This window comes from Natator depressus, chromosome 14, assembly GCF_965152275.1.
Source record: "Natator depressus isolate rNatDep1 chromosome 14, rNatDep2.hap1, whole genome shotgun sequence".
NCBI classification, from domain to species: domain Eukaryota; kingdom Metazoa; phylum Chordata; order Testudines; family Cheloniidae; genus Natator; species Natator depressus.
In genome coordinates, this window is record NC_134247.1 from 37,820,222 (window position 1) to 37,835,684 (window position 15,463).

The 15,463-nt window shown below is 52.3% G+C and overlaps 1 protein-coding gene across 8 annotated transcripts in view; it reads left to right on the top strand.

Annotated features, from left to right (window-relative positions):
* Positions 1 to 15,463, top strand: part of LOC141998425 (uncharacterized) — a 36,061-nt gene that overhangs the window by 15,493 nt on the left and 5,105 nt on the right. Inside the window, exons 1-3 of one of the 8 annotated variants that reach the window (XM_074971235.1) lie at positions 11,974 to 12,560; positions 13,060 to 13,186; positions 14,099 to 14,212. The exons of 3 other annotated variants lie outside the window; for them this stretch is intronic. In XM_074971235.1, coding sequence (XP_074827336.1) covers positions 12,537 to 12,560; positions 13,060 to 13,186; positions 14,099 to 14,212 — 265 coding nt within the window. In that variant the 5' untranslated portion in view covers positions 11,974 to 12,536. Of the gene's footprint in view, positions 1 to 11,973; positions 12,561 to 13,059; positions 13,187 to 13,469; positions 13,640 to 14,095; positions 14,213 to 15,463 lie in introns of those variants that run through there. 4 more of the 8 variants (XM_074971232.1, XM_074971236.1, XM_074971234.1 and 1 more) reach the window with 4 other exon arrangements.

Sequence of the window (15,463 nt, forward strand, 5' to 3'; positions counted from 1 at the left end):
CCCCAAACCTGAGTCTCCCCAAAGCCATCTGCCCTGTAGTGTCAGATCCCCCTAAGCGTAGCACTCACAGTAACTTTGCAGCTCTCTTAAAGAGACAGCGCACAGCCCCACCTTTAAGTTGGTTAGCTGAGGACTCACATGGCACTGAGATGGTTTGGGTTTGTGTGTGTGTGTGTTTTTTTGGGGGGGGGTAAGAAAACCTGGATTTGTGCTGGAAATGGCCCAACTTGATTATCATACACATTGTAAGGAGAGTGATCACTTTAGATAAGCTATTACCAGCAGGAGAGTGGGGTGGGAGGAGGTATTTTTTCATGCTTTGTGTGTATATAAAAAGATCTTCTACACTTTCCACAGTATGCATCCGATGAAGTGAGCTGTAGCTCACGAAAGCTTATGCTCAAATAAATTGGTTAGTCTCTAAGGTGCCACAAGTCCTCCTTTTCTTCTTGCGAATACAGACTAACACGGCTGCTACTCTGAAACCTGTTGTAAAACTAAAACTGAATTTATTCCCATGGAACCTAGGATTAAGGGATGTCTAATAAGAGTGAAAGCAAAACAAAAGGTTACAGACAAAACATGCTTTGAAACATACGTTTAACTGCAGTAAGTTACCGTCTTGGTCGAAGCAGGTGTCTTGCCTAGATTCAGTGTCTGGGGACTTTCAGCCCCCTTGGCTGGAAGGTTCCACTTTTCTCAGACATACAGGCCCTGTGGTATCTGCTCAGTAATGGATGCCAAGCTGGCTTTGCGTCCTGGTTATGGTTTCTAAAGTTCAATGACCTCGCTTCAGGAGGCGGGAAGTTTTTTTGCAGCTGCTGCTTCCGTCTCCCATTGAGAGTGGGAAGTGGCATCTTCCACTGTGCTTCGCCTGCTGGCTTTGTCTGCCCTTGGTGTAAATGTAATTTCATTGTCCTCGCTCCATTTACATTGGAGACAGGTTCCAGCAAGTGGAAAAACCACATTCTTTTGTTTAGGGCAGGGGTGACATAAGCCTTGCCCGACAAACACATTTTAAGAACAATTTCCAGCCTGTGTTTCTAATTCTTTGTGTATGGCCCATATGTATCTCATGCAAGCATATGACTGATCAGTGAGTTATTAGTTTCCAATGACACCTTTTTAGATACAGATTATGGCACCAGTGAGTTGGGTTTGTCAAGCCAGCTGAAACTGACTTCCAGCTCCCAGGGAGCCCCTGGCCGTCTGGCATTGGGATGTTCTCAGGGTCAGAGCGGTACACTAGTCCTCGGGGAACGGCTCATTGGGGATTTTCATGGGTATCCAGTGATAGGTGGCACAGTGCCCACTCAAGATTGTCCCAGGCCTGGCCCCCATTTTGGGAGAGGGGGCATCAGGCCAAATCTGATTGCTGTTGACACCTGGTGGGGGCCAGGGCCAAATTGGAGTGAATTGTGCTGCAACCACCATGCACCAGGGCACAAGTGGGCAAAGCACCAGTCCCTGAACCAGACCAGCTGGAGTTTGCTGGTGATGTGCAGGTGTGTGAGAGGGAGCTGCAGTCAGTGCCCACGTAGGGGAGCCAGTTGGGAGAAGGGCAAAGGCAATCCCTGGTGGGTGGGGACGGGGGGGGCACACAAGGGGGTTTGGCCTAGAACCAGGGATGGGTTAATTCAGCCCTACAAACGCTTCCAGGAACCTGGTGACAAAGCACTGACAGCTCCATGAACCAAGTGAGGGGAGCAGAGCTTGTGGCTGAGGCCCAGGGCTGGTAGCTAGTGAGTCTGGGGTGCAGACAAGACACCAGCTCTGACCAACTGCTCACTGTGCCCGTTTGTTACCAGAGCAAATCACACACAGAGTGTCCCCCGTGTGTCCCTGGGTACTGGGACTCTCTAGAGCAATCCCAAGTCTGCACAGAAACCCCCCTTTTCCACGATCTGGGCGCCTCCTGTCTGTCCTCCCACGGGTACTTTGGCCTCTGTGCACGATGCCCCCTTAATGCGGAGAGAAGCTGCCAGTGCCCAGGGCAGGTGGGGCCCCCAGGGGGCAGGGGGCTGCAACGTGGTGGGTTGATCGCTAGGACCCAGGAGCTGCTGGGAGGCGGCTGGGAGCGAGCGCTGGGGCCAGTCCCGGCAGCAGGAAGTGACTCGCAGCCGCTGCGGGGACTCCGGCTCCCGGCGAGATCCCCGAGCCCCGGCGGCTGGTGCTGGGAGCCCGGAGCCCGGGCTGCAGCCGGGAGAGGGGAACCTCCAGCCGGGCCCTGCCCGCTGCTCCCCGGGAGCCTCTCCCAGGGCAGAGCCCCCAGCCTGGCCAGGGCCCCTTCCCGGCCCGGCCCCTGCCCCGGGGGGCCCCGCTCGGAGGGAAGGTAAGAGAGACCCGCCCCCCCCGTCACCCCCGGGCTGCAGGGGGCGGGTTTGGCCCCGGGCTGCTCCCCGCGGAGCTGGCTGCGATTCCCTGCCCCGGGCCCGGGAAAGCTGCCGCCAGCCCCCGGTGTGTGCGCGGGGCGGGGGGAGCCCGGCCGGGCGGGGCTGGGGCTGGGACAGACACAAGGGGGGTGCCGCCGTCCGCTGCCCCCACCATCTGCTGCTTTGCAGCTGGTGTGGGTGCTCGTGTGAAGGGTGCCGCTCACTCACCTCTCCTGCATGGGAGGCCAAGGGGTTTCTGCTCGCCGTAGGGGTAAGGAGGGCAAAGGAGTCATATGTGGGGGACAGAATCCGTGCAGGGGCCAAACTGATGTGCAGGAGGGTGAAAGCGCTGGAGGTAGGGGAAGGAGATGGGAAAATCAGAGACCGGGGTAGGAACCAGGGTTAAGAATGTGGCTAAGCCCCGGCCAGATAGTATCAGTGGGGAAACCCCAGGGTGTAGAGGGGTTAAAAGCGACAGCCGTGGGGGTGAGCAATCTGCAGTGGTTGCAGAAAAGGATGTTGAGGTATAAAGGGGCTCCCCTCCCCCTTGGGGGATGCTGCACCTCAGCGCCCGCTCCCAGGGCTGGGTTCTCACACAGTTGCATCCCAGAGGCATGGAGCTGCTCAAGGAGACCTGATTCTGCACATTTCACATACCCCCTCCCCTCCCAAAGTTTTAGTGTTTAAAATAATCCCTGATCAGTCGCTTGCTCTGCATAATGCCTCATAGGTGCAGGAAGGTGCCTGGTCTGCCTAGGGATCCATGAATGGGAACCCTTCTGCTGGCGTCTAAGTGGGCTGGGATGTAGGAGACCCAGGTTCAATGCCCCCCTCAAGCAGAGGGGGAAAGCAGGTTTGAACAGGGGTCTCCCACATCCCAGGTGAGTGCTGAAAGATAGAAGGGGAGTACCACAACCACTACCTCTGGCTGTTTCGGGTGGTATTCGGCTCCTGCCTAGCTCAAGGAACAGTTGAGGGGCCTGAGCCACCTGACTCCAGGAGCTGGGCTCCCATCCGTGGAGCGCTAGGCAGGGCTAGGTGCCTTCCTGCCACTGAGAGTTAGGCGCCGAAGTCTGTGAGAGCCGAGGCAGGTCTTAGGGCGGCATCTCCCATGGGCAGGCTGAGGTGGCTCCTCGCCTTTGTGGATCTCATTCTCCGGCGCCTGCCTCTCCGCAGAGTCTGTATAGGGAGCCTAGACACCTAACTCAGCTTTGTGGATCACAGGATTGTTCCTGTGACTTGCTAGGGGCCTAAAAGATAGTCCTTGCAATGCTCAGCATCCCGATGGTGCCATCCCATTGTGAGTCCAGCCCCCCCCCCCCCCCCCGGCCTTTTCCTCACCGCTAAAAAGCGTGATTTTAGTTTAGGGTTTGTTTTTTTACCATGGGGTAACTAAAGTACAGGATTATTTTGAGGTAAAAATACAGTCAGGAGAGAGCACTTGAGTTTTAGCAGTGAGGAAAAGGGCTGAGAAAATGTCTCTGAAATAAGATCAGAACGCAGGGAGGTCCCCTGTATTTTCTTTTTTCCCTCCTGGACCACGGTGCACTTTGTTTACACCCACCCGCGTGTGCCGAAGTACAGCAGTGCAAATGTTGTGTCGGAAACTTGTTCAGGGCACTTAACAGTGACAATGGGGGATAAGTTGGTAAAAGGGACAGTGGTAGATTTTCTGCCTAATAGCTTGCGCTTAAAAGGTGTTTGTAAGTATTTTAAATACTGTTTATAGGGTTTGGCGGTATACTCAGTGTTTTGTGTGCATTCAGTGTTTGTTTACTATCGAAACCGTGCAGCCTGATCTACACATGGGCTGCACCTGAGCCCTGCATTTGAGGAGTCTAGCCCCCAGCCCTGCCCCTTCTGCCCGAGGCCCTCCCCTCCTTGCCTGCCGGAGCCCTGAGCCCCCTACTGCAGCTGGAGGAGCCCTGGCCTGCCCACCCCAGCCTCTCTGAGTCATGGGCTGCCAGCTGGCCCGAATCCCAGCCTGCCGTCTGGCCCAAGCACCAGCCTGCCCGCCTCAGCTGCCCCAAGCTTCAGCCCACCAGCTGGCCCGAGCCCCAGCATGCCTGCCTCAGCCAGCCTGAGTTCTGGGCCACTGGGCACAGCATAGCAAAGCCCCTGCTGGCTTTGGGGAAGAAGCAGAGCAAGGGCGAGAGGAGGAGCAATGTGGGTGGGGCCACGGGGGAAGAGTGGGACATAGGATCAGGGCCTTGGGGCGACGCATGGGCAGGGCCACAGCCTAGCTGGGGAGGTTTAGCCTCCCCAGGCCTATTCTACCCGCTGCCCAACGATCTACAGTGGAAAGAGACTAATAAAGAAATAACACCACCTTCATTCTGGGATTTACATACAAAGCCCTGAGGTTTAGCTCTGTACAATGCTTTTCCGGATTACCGAGACAGCTTTCTTCGTGCCCAAATTTAAAATAGTGATTTCACAGTGGTAGCAAATTGTGACAGGCATGCCCCCCTCCATCATAAGTTCCTACCTCTGGACCAGAGGCTGGGGAAGGGAAGCAGAGTTCCTTTCCAGTCCATCATTCTTTGCTGTTCTGGGACCAGGAGATGCAGAAAAGTAGAGGATGAGGAAAGGTGAGAGAGAGCCAATTGTGAGGGGAGTACACCCCCCTCCATCCCAGCTTGCGACCCCTCCACCAGAGCTTGGGGAAAGGCAGAGCCAGCAAAATTGTGAAAGGGCAGCAAAAGAGAACAGCTAGGTGTCAGTAGCTGCTACCCAGTAGCAAATTGTACCGGCCAGGAAAGGGGCGGCAGAGATCCCTGCAGGAGTGGACATGAGGGCCCCTTGATTGGTTATTCTTAGGAGCAGATGAACCCACCAAGCCTGGTGGCCTAGCACAGCTCCATGACCCGAGTTAGGGAAGCTCAGGCCCAGGGCTGGTAGCCAGCGAGTGTGATGTGGAGACAAGAGACCGTCCCTGGCCAACAGCTCCCTGTGCCAATTACTTCCCCGAGTGAATCACACCCGGAGTCAGTGTCACTGAGAAAGGTGTCCCCTGCAGCTCCAGCCTCTGGGTAGCCTCTCTAGGACCCCATCTCCCCCCATCTCTTTTTATATTGTGGACTCTCTGGAATCATCCTGAGTCTTGATAGAAATCCCCCTTCTCCTGCCTCCCAGGGACTGGTACATCTCCTTTCTGTCCTCCCATTGACGTGGTGGCTGCTTTGTACGATGACCCCTTAATGCTGAGAGAAGCTGCCTGCGCCCAGGGGACATGGGGTCCCTGAGGGGCAGGGTGGCGACAATGCAATAGGTTTATCGCTGGGACCTAGAAAAAGCTGGTGTGGGAGTGACCACTGGGTCCCGGCATCAGAATCTGTGCAGTAAGGGCTTGTCTACGCTGCAAAATTAGGACAACTTAATTTAGGTTGACATACAGTCACCCTTGTAATTGAGTGGGCTGTTGGGGTCCACACTGCCCTCCTTCTGCTGGTGGAGCGCATCCTCACCAGGCGCATTTGCACCAACTGATGTGGGACACTGACATCCGGATGTGGGGCACTGACAGCTGCACAGGGCTCACAGCTGGAGCCCCCCCATGCCTCTGGGGTGAGAGCCCAAGCTGTGAGCCCAGGGCTCAATTTCACAGCAGAGAGCATACCAGGAATGAAATTGACATCCTGGCTCAGAGCAGCAGAGGGATCACAGCTGGAGCTGTAGGCTCTCTGCTGTGAAATTGAGCCCAGTGGGTGGTGGGGTGGCTCACAGCTTCTGCTGTCACCCTGGGGTGAGGGGTGGTGGCTCCAGGTGTTAGCCTGTCGCCTGGCTGACAGTTGGGTGGGGAGGTGCTAGCTGTGAGCCCAGCCCCTGGCTGAATTTCACAGCAGGGAGCCTACCAGCTGTGAAATTGACATTCTTGTCAATTTCACGGCTCCAGCTGTGAGCTGTGGCTGCAGAGGGGAGAGAATAGCAGGCCTGAAACTGACAAGCAGCAGCATTGTGGTGGAGACACTGACATAATTAGGTCGAGGTTCTCTGTAGTGTAGACCAGGCTTTTTTGTTGCTGACCACTGTGGGATCCACGCTTCTTGCAAGATCCAGAGCCCCAACAGCTGCTGCTGGCAACCCCAGAGTCCTGGCTGCAGATGGGAGAGGTTAATATAGAGAGAGTAACATTCCCGCTGCTCCCCAAGAGACTTATCAGTCCAGACACCCCAGCCTGCCCAGGACATCGCTTAAGGGGAAACCTGACCTCTGCTCCCAGGGATGGCACCGCTTGGAGGGAAGGTAAGAGAGACCCTCCCATCCGTCCCCCCAGGGAGCGGTGCCCCCCGCTGTCACACCCAGGCTGCAGCGGGAGGGTTTGGCCCCAGGCTGCTCCCCGCGGAGCTGGCTGCGATTCCCTGCCCTGTGCCCAGGAAACCTGCCGCCAGCTCCGTGTGCACACTGGGGCCTGAGACAACCACACGTGGGGGGACAAAGGGGGGTGGGAGCCCCAAGATGTGTGAAGAGGGTGTGTGCAAGAGGGGATTTACAGATGAACAGGGATGTGTGATGAGTGCAGAGGCTGAAGGGCGATGCAGGGGCAGGGGGCGGGAGGGGGCGGGGGGGCGCTGCATGGAGGATGAGGCAACGCAGGGGGATCACTGTATGGGGGAGAATTGTGGAGCCCACAGGACACAGGGCTGGAATAGAGGGAAATCTGGGTGGTGGGATCTAGTGAAGAAAAAGGGGGCAATGTGGGGAGAGGGGACTGGGGAGGCCAGAGGGGGAATGGGAGAGCAATTGGAGGCTGGCTGGGGAAGGGAGAGACAGAGGCAGTGAAAAGGAAGAGGGGTGGTGAGAGAGACAATGGCAGCTTCCCTGTGCCATGGATTCAGATCTCACCCACACCGGTGTCAGACCAGAGTCACTGCTGGCTCTGGCAGGGGGTGAGTGCAGATGGGCCAGTGAGATCAGCCTCTACCTGCCTGTCCTTGGGGGCTGCAGGGGGAGTCCGGGGCAGCTCGTTCATTAGGTGTTGCCATCAGACTAGAGGGCTCTGGTTATTGCTGAGGGAGAAGAGGAGGCCGGTATCTGGAGAAGTTGCTCTCTTGTCCCAGAGGGCAGGACAAGAGGCAATGGGATCAAACTACAGCGTAACCGATTTACAATAAATCTCAGGAAAAATCTCAGGAGGACAATGGAACAGACGCCTCGGGGGGTCGTGGAAGCTCCTTCACCGGTGGTTTTCCAAAGGAGGCTGGATAGCCCTCTGCCTTGGGTGGCTTAGACACAACAAATCCTGCATCTTGGCAGGGGTTAGAGTAGATGATCCTTGTGGTCCCTCTGACCCTATGGTTCGGTGATTCTAATCCATATTGAATTAAGTATAAGCATTTTGGGAGTCCCTTGTATTGACAATGCTACTGCTTATGGGCTGCTGTGCGGTTGTATGGGAGTCCTTTGGGGGGAAGACGGGACTGATGCCATCTCTGGGAGATATTAGGGATTTCAAAGGCCTTTTGGGAACAGTACGAGTGCGATGGATTTCCTTGGGCCATGTCTGCACTTACAAACTGGGAGCTGCACAGGTGTGCCGCTCTGAGACCGCTCGTGTGGCCACGTTACCCTGACAGGAGAGAGCTCTCCCGTCTACACAATAAAACCAGCTCAGTGAGCGGCAGTCGCTGTGTCGGCGGGAGAGCTTTCTTCACCCCCCTGAGCGACAGAAGTTTTGCCTGCATAAGTGCTCATGTAGACATGGCCTAGGAAAGACTTGGTCTCCACGCATGAGAGGCGATTGCTGGGGCGGGGCCCAGCGGGTGCCCTGGCTGGACCACTGAGCGGAAATACAGGAGCAGTTGCCCTGAACTGTGCCCAGCTCTGATGCTGGGAGGGGGGGGTTTGGAAGTGTTGGTGGGTGGAGCCTGCTGGGAGGGGCCGGGTCTGTGTTGTAAGGCCTGGGCTACAGCGAACAATCAGATCCATCTACTGCTTCACTCAGGGCAAGGCAAAGTTTTGAGCCCTGAGGGCCATAGTTAAGTCGACCTGACCCCCATTGTGGACGCAGCTTGACAGACGGGAGAATTCTTCCCCCGAACGAGCTCCTGCCGATTGGAGAGGTGGATTATCTGATGGGCACCCCCCTGCCGCTGCCGTAGGAGCGTCCACGCTGCGGGGCTGTAGCCGTGTTCCTGCCGCGCAGTCCTGTGCCGTGTAGCCTGAGGGTATTCCCCAGCCTGGCAGAGTCTAGAGCAGCCGTTTCTCAATGCGGCCACAACAGCCTCCTGGGCAGAGACGGGGGAGGGGGCAAAGCAGTGGCCCCTCCCTGCAGTGCCCAAGGGATCCAGGGGAGGGCTTCAGTCCCCGTCCCCAGCTTCAGCTGCGGGGCTCCAGGGGAGGACTTAATCCCCCTCACCCCATTCAGCCTTGGGGCTCTGGCTCCAGGCCCTCTACCCCAGCTTCAGCTGTGGGGCTCTGGGCTTCAGCCGCCCCACACCCCCCCAGTTCCAGCTAGGGGGCTCTGGGCTTCAGCTCAGGGTGGTGTGGCTTCTTCAGGGCCGGCCTTACTGGCAGCCGTGGTCAAGAGGCAAGCAGCGGGGTGAGAGGCTGCAGAAGGGAATTTGGGGGGAAGCAGTGGGGCCCAGGGGGTGATGGGGAGCCCAGGGGGGCAGTGGAGGGCTGGGAGAGGCAGTGGTGGTCAGGGGAGATCCGTGTGGGGCAGAGGGAGGCAGTGGAGGCCAGAGGGTATGGGGTTGGGGGGCACGCCAGGGGAGGCAGCGAGGGCCAGGAGCACCAAAGTACAACTGTACATTAGCAAGACACAAGAAGTTATTCTTCCACTCTATTCTGCACTGATTAAGTCTCAACTGGCATATTGTGTCCAGTTCTGGGTGCCACATTTCAGGAAAGATGTGGACAAATTGGAGAAAGTCCAGAGAAGAACAACAAAAATTATTAAAGGTGTAGAAAATATGACCTGTGAGGGAAGATTGAAAAAATTGGGTTTGTTTAGTCTGGAAATGAGAAGACTGAGAGGGGACATAACAGTTTTCAAGTATGTAAAAGTTGATTAGAAAGAGGAGGGAGAAAAATTGTTGTTCTTAACTGACAAGAAGCAATGGGTTTAAATTGCAGCAAGGGAGGTTTAGGTTGGACATTAGGAAAAACTTCCTAACTGTCAGGGTGGTGAAGCCCTGGAATAAATTGCCTAGGGAGGTTGTGGAATCTCCATCACTGGAGACTTTTAAGAGCAGGTTAGACAAACACCTGTCAGGGATGGTCTAGATAATACTCAGTCCTGTCATGAGGGCAGGGGACTGGACTAGATGACCTCTCAGGGTCCCTTCCAGTCCGATGATTATTTTTTCTAGTTAATCTGGGGCAGAGGGGAGGGGTGGAGAAGAACCCTACATAAATAAATTACAAGGATTTGGACAGGGATATGTGCATATTTATTAGGGCTGTCAAGTTATTAAAAAAGTTTGCAATTAATTGCACTGTTAAACAAAACTAGAATACCATTTATTTAAATATTTTTGGATATTTTCTACATTTTCAAATATATTAATTTCAATTACAACAATACAAAGCGTACAGTGCTCTATATTTTTATTACAAATATTTGCCCTGTAAAATACAAAAGAAATAGTATTTTTCAGATCTAGTACAAGTACTGTACAGCAATCTCTTTATCATGAAAGTTGAACTTACAAATGTAGAATTAAGTACCAAAAAAATGCGTTCAAAAACAAAACAATGTAAAACTTTAGAGCCTACAAGTCCACTCAGTCCTACTTCTTGTTCAGCCAATCACTCGAACAAGTTTGTTTACATTTGCAGGAGATAATAGTGCCCAGTTCTTGTTTACAATGTCACCTGACAGTGAGAACAGGTGTTCACATGGCACTGGTGTAGCTGGCATCGCAAGATATTTACATTCCAGATGCACTAAAGATTCATATGTCCCTTCGTGCTTCAACCATCATTCCGGAAGACATGTGTCAATGCTGATGACGGGTTCTGCTCGATAACAATAGAAAGCAGTGCTGAGAGATGCATGTTCTTTTTCATCATCTGAGTCAGATGCCACCAGCAGAAGGTTGATTTCCTTTTTTGGTGGTTCGGGTTGTGTAGTTTCCACGTGGGAGTGTTGCTCTTTTAAGATTTATGAAAACATGCGCCACACCTCATCCCTCTCAGAGTTTGGAAGGCACTTCAGATTCTTAAACCTTGGGTCAAGTGCTGTAGCTATCTTTAGAGATCTCACATTGGTACCTTCTTTGCGTTTTGTCAAATCTGCAGCAAAAGTGTTCTTAAAATGAACAACATGTGCTGAGTCATCATCTGAGACTGCTATAACATAGAATATATGGCAGAATGCGGATAAAATAGGGTCAGATACATACAGTTTTCCCCCAAGGAGTTCAGTCACAAATTTCATTAACGTATGTTTTTTTTTTTAAATGAGCGTCATCAGCATGGAAGCTTGTCCTCTGGAATGGTGGCCGAAGCATGAGGGGCATACAAATGTTTAGCATATCTGGCACATAAATACCTTGCAATACCAGCTACAAAACTGCCATGTGAACATCTGTTCTCACTTTCAGGTGACATTTAAATAAGAAGAGGGCAGCATTATCTCCCATAAATGTAAACAAACTGGTTTATCTTAGCGATTGGCTGAACGAAAAGTAGGACTGAGTGGACTTGTAGGCTCTAAAGTTTTGCATTGTTTTGTTTTTGAGTGCAATTATTTAACAAACAAAAAAAACCTACATTTGTAAGGTGTACTTTCACGATAGAGAGATTTCACTACAGTACTTGTATGAGGTGAATTAAAAGATACGGTTACTTTTCTTGATCATTTTTACAGTGCAAATATTTGTAATAAAAATATAAAGTGAGCATTGTACACTTTGTATTCTGTGTTGTAATTAATATAGTTGAAAATGTAGAAAAACATCCAAAAATATTTCATAAATTTAAATTGGTATTCTATTGGATATATAGAACAAATGGATATAAACTGGCCACCAGGAAGTTTAGACTAGAAATTAGACGAAGGTTTCTAACCATCAGAGGAGTGAAGTTTTGGAATAGGCTTCCAAGGGAAGCAGTGGGGGCAAAAGATCTATCTGGCTTTAAGATTAAACTCGATAAGTTTATGGAGGAGATGGTATGATGGGATAACATGGTTTTGGTAATTAAATATTCATGGTAAATAAGCCCAATGGCCTGTGATGGGATATTAGATGGGGTGGGATCCGAGTTACCCAGGAAAGAATTTTCTGTAGTATCTGGCTGATGAATCTTGCCCATATGCTCAGGGTTTAGCTGATCGCCATATTTGGGGTCAGGAAGGAATTTTCCTCCAGGGCAGATTGGAAGAGGCCCTGGAGGTTTTTCGCCTTCCTCTGTAGCATGGGGCACGGGTCACTTGCTGGAGGATTCTCTGCTCCTTGAAGTCTTTAAACTACGATTTGAGGACTTCAATAGCACAGATATAGGTGTGAGGTTTTTTGCAGGAGTGGTGGGTGAAATTCTATGGCCTGCGTTGTGCAGGAGGTCAGACTAGATGATCATAATGGTCCCTTCTGACCTAAATATCTATGAATCTATTGTTTAACAGTGCAATTAACTGATTAGTCACAATTAATTTTTTTTAATTGCAATTAATTTGAGTTAACTGCAATTAATTGACAGCCCTAATATTTGTTTGTTTTTCCTAAAGTTAACTAAGTATTTTAGGAAAATTTGTCAGAGTGGCCACGAGCAAGATTTGGTGGCCGCACTCTAAGGCCACCAAACAATCTGTTGTGAGAACCCCCTGGTCTAGAGCAGTGGCTCTCAAACTTTTTTACTGGTGACCCCTTCCACATAGCAAGCCTCTGAGTGCAACCCCCCCTTATAAATTAAAAACACTTTTTTGTATATTTAACACCATTATAAATGCTTGAAGCAAAGTAGGGTTTGGGGTGGAGGCTGACAGCTCACAACCCCCCATGTAATAACCTTGTGACCCCATGAGGGGGTCCCAACCCCCATTTTGAGAACCCCTGGTTTAGAGCATCTGTCTGCAGGAAGAGAGCCTGCGGAGGCAATCAAAGTCTGAAATGGACTCAAGCCCCTCCTGAAACCTTCCCCCATCGCCCCGACAGGCTGAGGAATCACGTCCACGTTTTGCTCCAGATCGTCCCGTCTTCCAGGGGACAGGGAAGGGAAATGGCTGTGATGGAGCCAGCTCAGGTAGGGGATTTTCAGGGAGCTGCGGGGGGTGGGGGTGGGTTGCTGTAGAGGGGGAGGCGCAGGAAAGACACAGGGTGAGGCAGGGAGGGGCGAGGGTGTGATAAACCTGCTGGGAAATGTTCAACCTGGGCCTGATTTTCTGAACAGGCCCATGGTCAGGGGGGAACATTCCCCCATTTCTGAACCAGGAAACATGCCCCTGGGCAGGGCTGCTGTGAAATACGAAGGGAAGCTGTTGGGATTCCTGACCCTGTCGCCGGCTCAGAGCTCTGCTTCCCGTCTCAGCCTGTGGCTGGCAGGCGAGTGGGAAATGAGAAGACCCTGCCCTGCTCCGTCTGCAGGGGGGGACAAGCAGCTCTCATCTTCTCCTATCCCCTGAAGCCTCCTGGCTGCTCTGAGCAGGGTGGGGGTGGGATTCTGCTCCTCTGGGCCTCCTCCCCTGTGACTAGTGGAATTGTGGCTGGGGCAGCAGGCGCTGAGTGGGGGACTCTTGTTTCAGATGCCGGTGACCTTCGAGGAGGTGGCTGTGTATTTCACTGAGGGGCAGGGGGCTCTGCTGGACCCTGCTCAGAGAGCCCTCTACAGGGAAGTCATGCAGGAGAACTACGAGATGGTGATCTCACTGGGTAAGGGATTCCTGTCCCCTAAGTTATTAGAAGCTGTGGGGTCTGCATGTCTGAATCTGTTCAGTTCTTCCCCTCTAATCTAACTGATCAGGGAATGGACCCCAGAGTCCACACATGCAAATTTCTTGGTCAAAGTATAGTCAAGATCCAGACTCAAGAAAATAAATATAAGTAAATACAAAGATTTTGGGGTCCATTCAAAAATGTCCAGCAGTCCAGATTTAGCCCACAGCCTGCCTGTTGACTACAACTGCCATACCCCCTCCAATGGAATCAGGGAGTCATAAACCTGCTGATTCATCCCCATCTCTCCAGCTTTCAAAGGAGCAGAAGCAGCGTATGGCCCTGTCTGTATTATTTCTCACTAATTTATAGTGTTGGTGTAGCCCTGTTACTCCCAGGATGGACAGACTCAAGGTGGGGGAGGCACTACCTTTGACTGGACCAACTTTGGTGAGTGAAAGGCACATGCTTTCAAGAAAAAGACCCAAGAAAAGACATTTCATCACCCTCCCGGTGTCTCTTTACGCTCTCCGTCCCTGTGATCCTCCATTCCTGGGACTAGCTCCAGCCATGGGGAGGGTTCTGGAGGTTTAGAACTAGGCAGGGGTTTGTGTCTACATCAGCAAGTCCCACAGAGTGCACAGATCCTGGAAACCCCCAGCGATGCTGTGACAGCTCTTCCCCCCACAGACATTTGCCTCTCCCGCGGGAGCCCAGTGGCCACGTCTACATTTGTTCAGATTCCACATCCGCATAGTTAGAGTGACCATGTTCCCCTCCTTTGGGATTCCACAATCTCCCAGCTCAGCATGGGGCAGGTGGAACTCAGGGAATGTTCTTTGTGACAAATACTGTCAATACTTGAGATACACGCTCATCTTCCTGGTTCCCCCTCCCCCTTCCAAGCAGGATTTCCTGTTCCCAAACCGGAGCTGATCACCCAGCTGGAACGAGGGGAAGAGCCGTGGGTCCCTGATCTCCAGGGCTCCGAGGAATGGGAGGTCCACAGAGGCACCCGCACAGGTGAGGAATCAGTGACACTGACACAGAAACCATCTGGCGAGTGAATGAAAAAGCTGGGACACCCAAAGATGTGCTATTAGCAAGCTCCCCGGGTTGTGTTTACCCCACCTCGTCAGGCTGTAGCCCTCTGGTATCGTTTCATCATGGTGGATATCACCTATGGCTTCCCAACCATTCTTTAGTGTTACCCGCACACTCTATGGCACTCACCTTTACCCTGTTCCTAGGACTCAAGGCATAACACAATTCATTTAGGCCCCCTGCCCTGTTCCTAGGGGTCAGGGCGTAATCTTCTGTGTGCTTACAGGACCTTTTACCAGTGAAAGAGCCTTACACAGTAATATCCTTAACCTCTATTTATTTACACAGTTACCAAGACAGAATACACACAGTAAGCATACAATGCTCACCACTCCCAATAAGGCAGATGAGCTTTTCCTGGTGGCCAGTCAGGATTGGTTTGCCTGGGGACTCCAGCTTCTGCATGATAGAGTCAGCAGGGGGTTGAGGTCTGGCAGCTCTGATCTTGGGCTATTCCCAGGCTGCACCTCTGTAGCCCCAGTACCTGCTTTGGCCTTTAGCAAGGCCTCAGCCTGGGGATTTGCCAGGCTTGAGCTCAGCTGAGCTGCTCTGCTCTGCTCTGCTCTGCTCTCAGGCAGCCAGGTCAGGTCCTGTCCTGTCCTGTCCTGTCCTGTCCTGTCCTGTCCTGCGGCAGCCAGGTCCTTCTCTCTCCACAGGTAGAGAGAGACTCCTCTGGCTCTTGGCCCCACAGCCCTTTTATCAGGGCAAGCTGGGCCCTGATTGGCATGGCCCCAGCTGTGGCTGCTTCCCCAATCAGCCTAGCTTGGCTGCTTTTAACCCCTGTTCTCCAGGAGTGGGGCAGCTGCCGCACTACAATCAGACAGAAACAAGCAAAGAACCAGACAGAGACCATACAGATAAACAATAGCAAAGCAGGGACATTAAAGACAAACAGTAAAGAAGTACGGATTTCACAATCACAACTGTTGATAAGTGATTCCTTGCCAGACAGAATGCTGTCAAACTAAGTTTTCTGTAAACATCTTAAGATCTGTTTCTTTATCTGGTGGTGGTGGGTGCTATTAGGACAGGATCTACTTCTTAGCAGCCCAATATTTCATTGTTTTGATATAATTTAGAGGGAATGTGACTTTCTGCTTCTTGGCTCATGGCTCCTGCTGTCCTAATGGGGCTGCAGAAAAAGGCATCAGACCTTACATTAACTGTAAG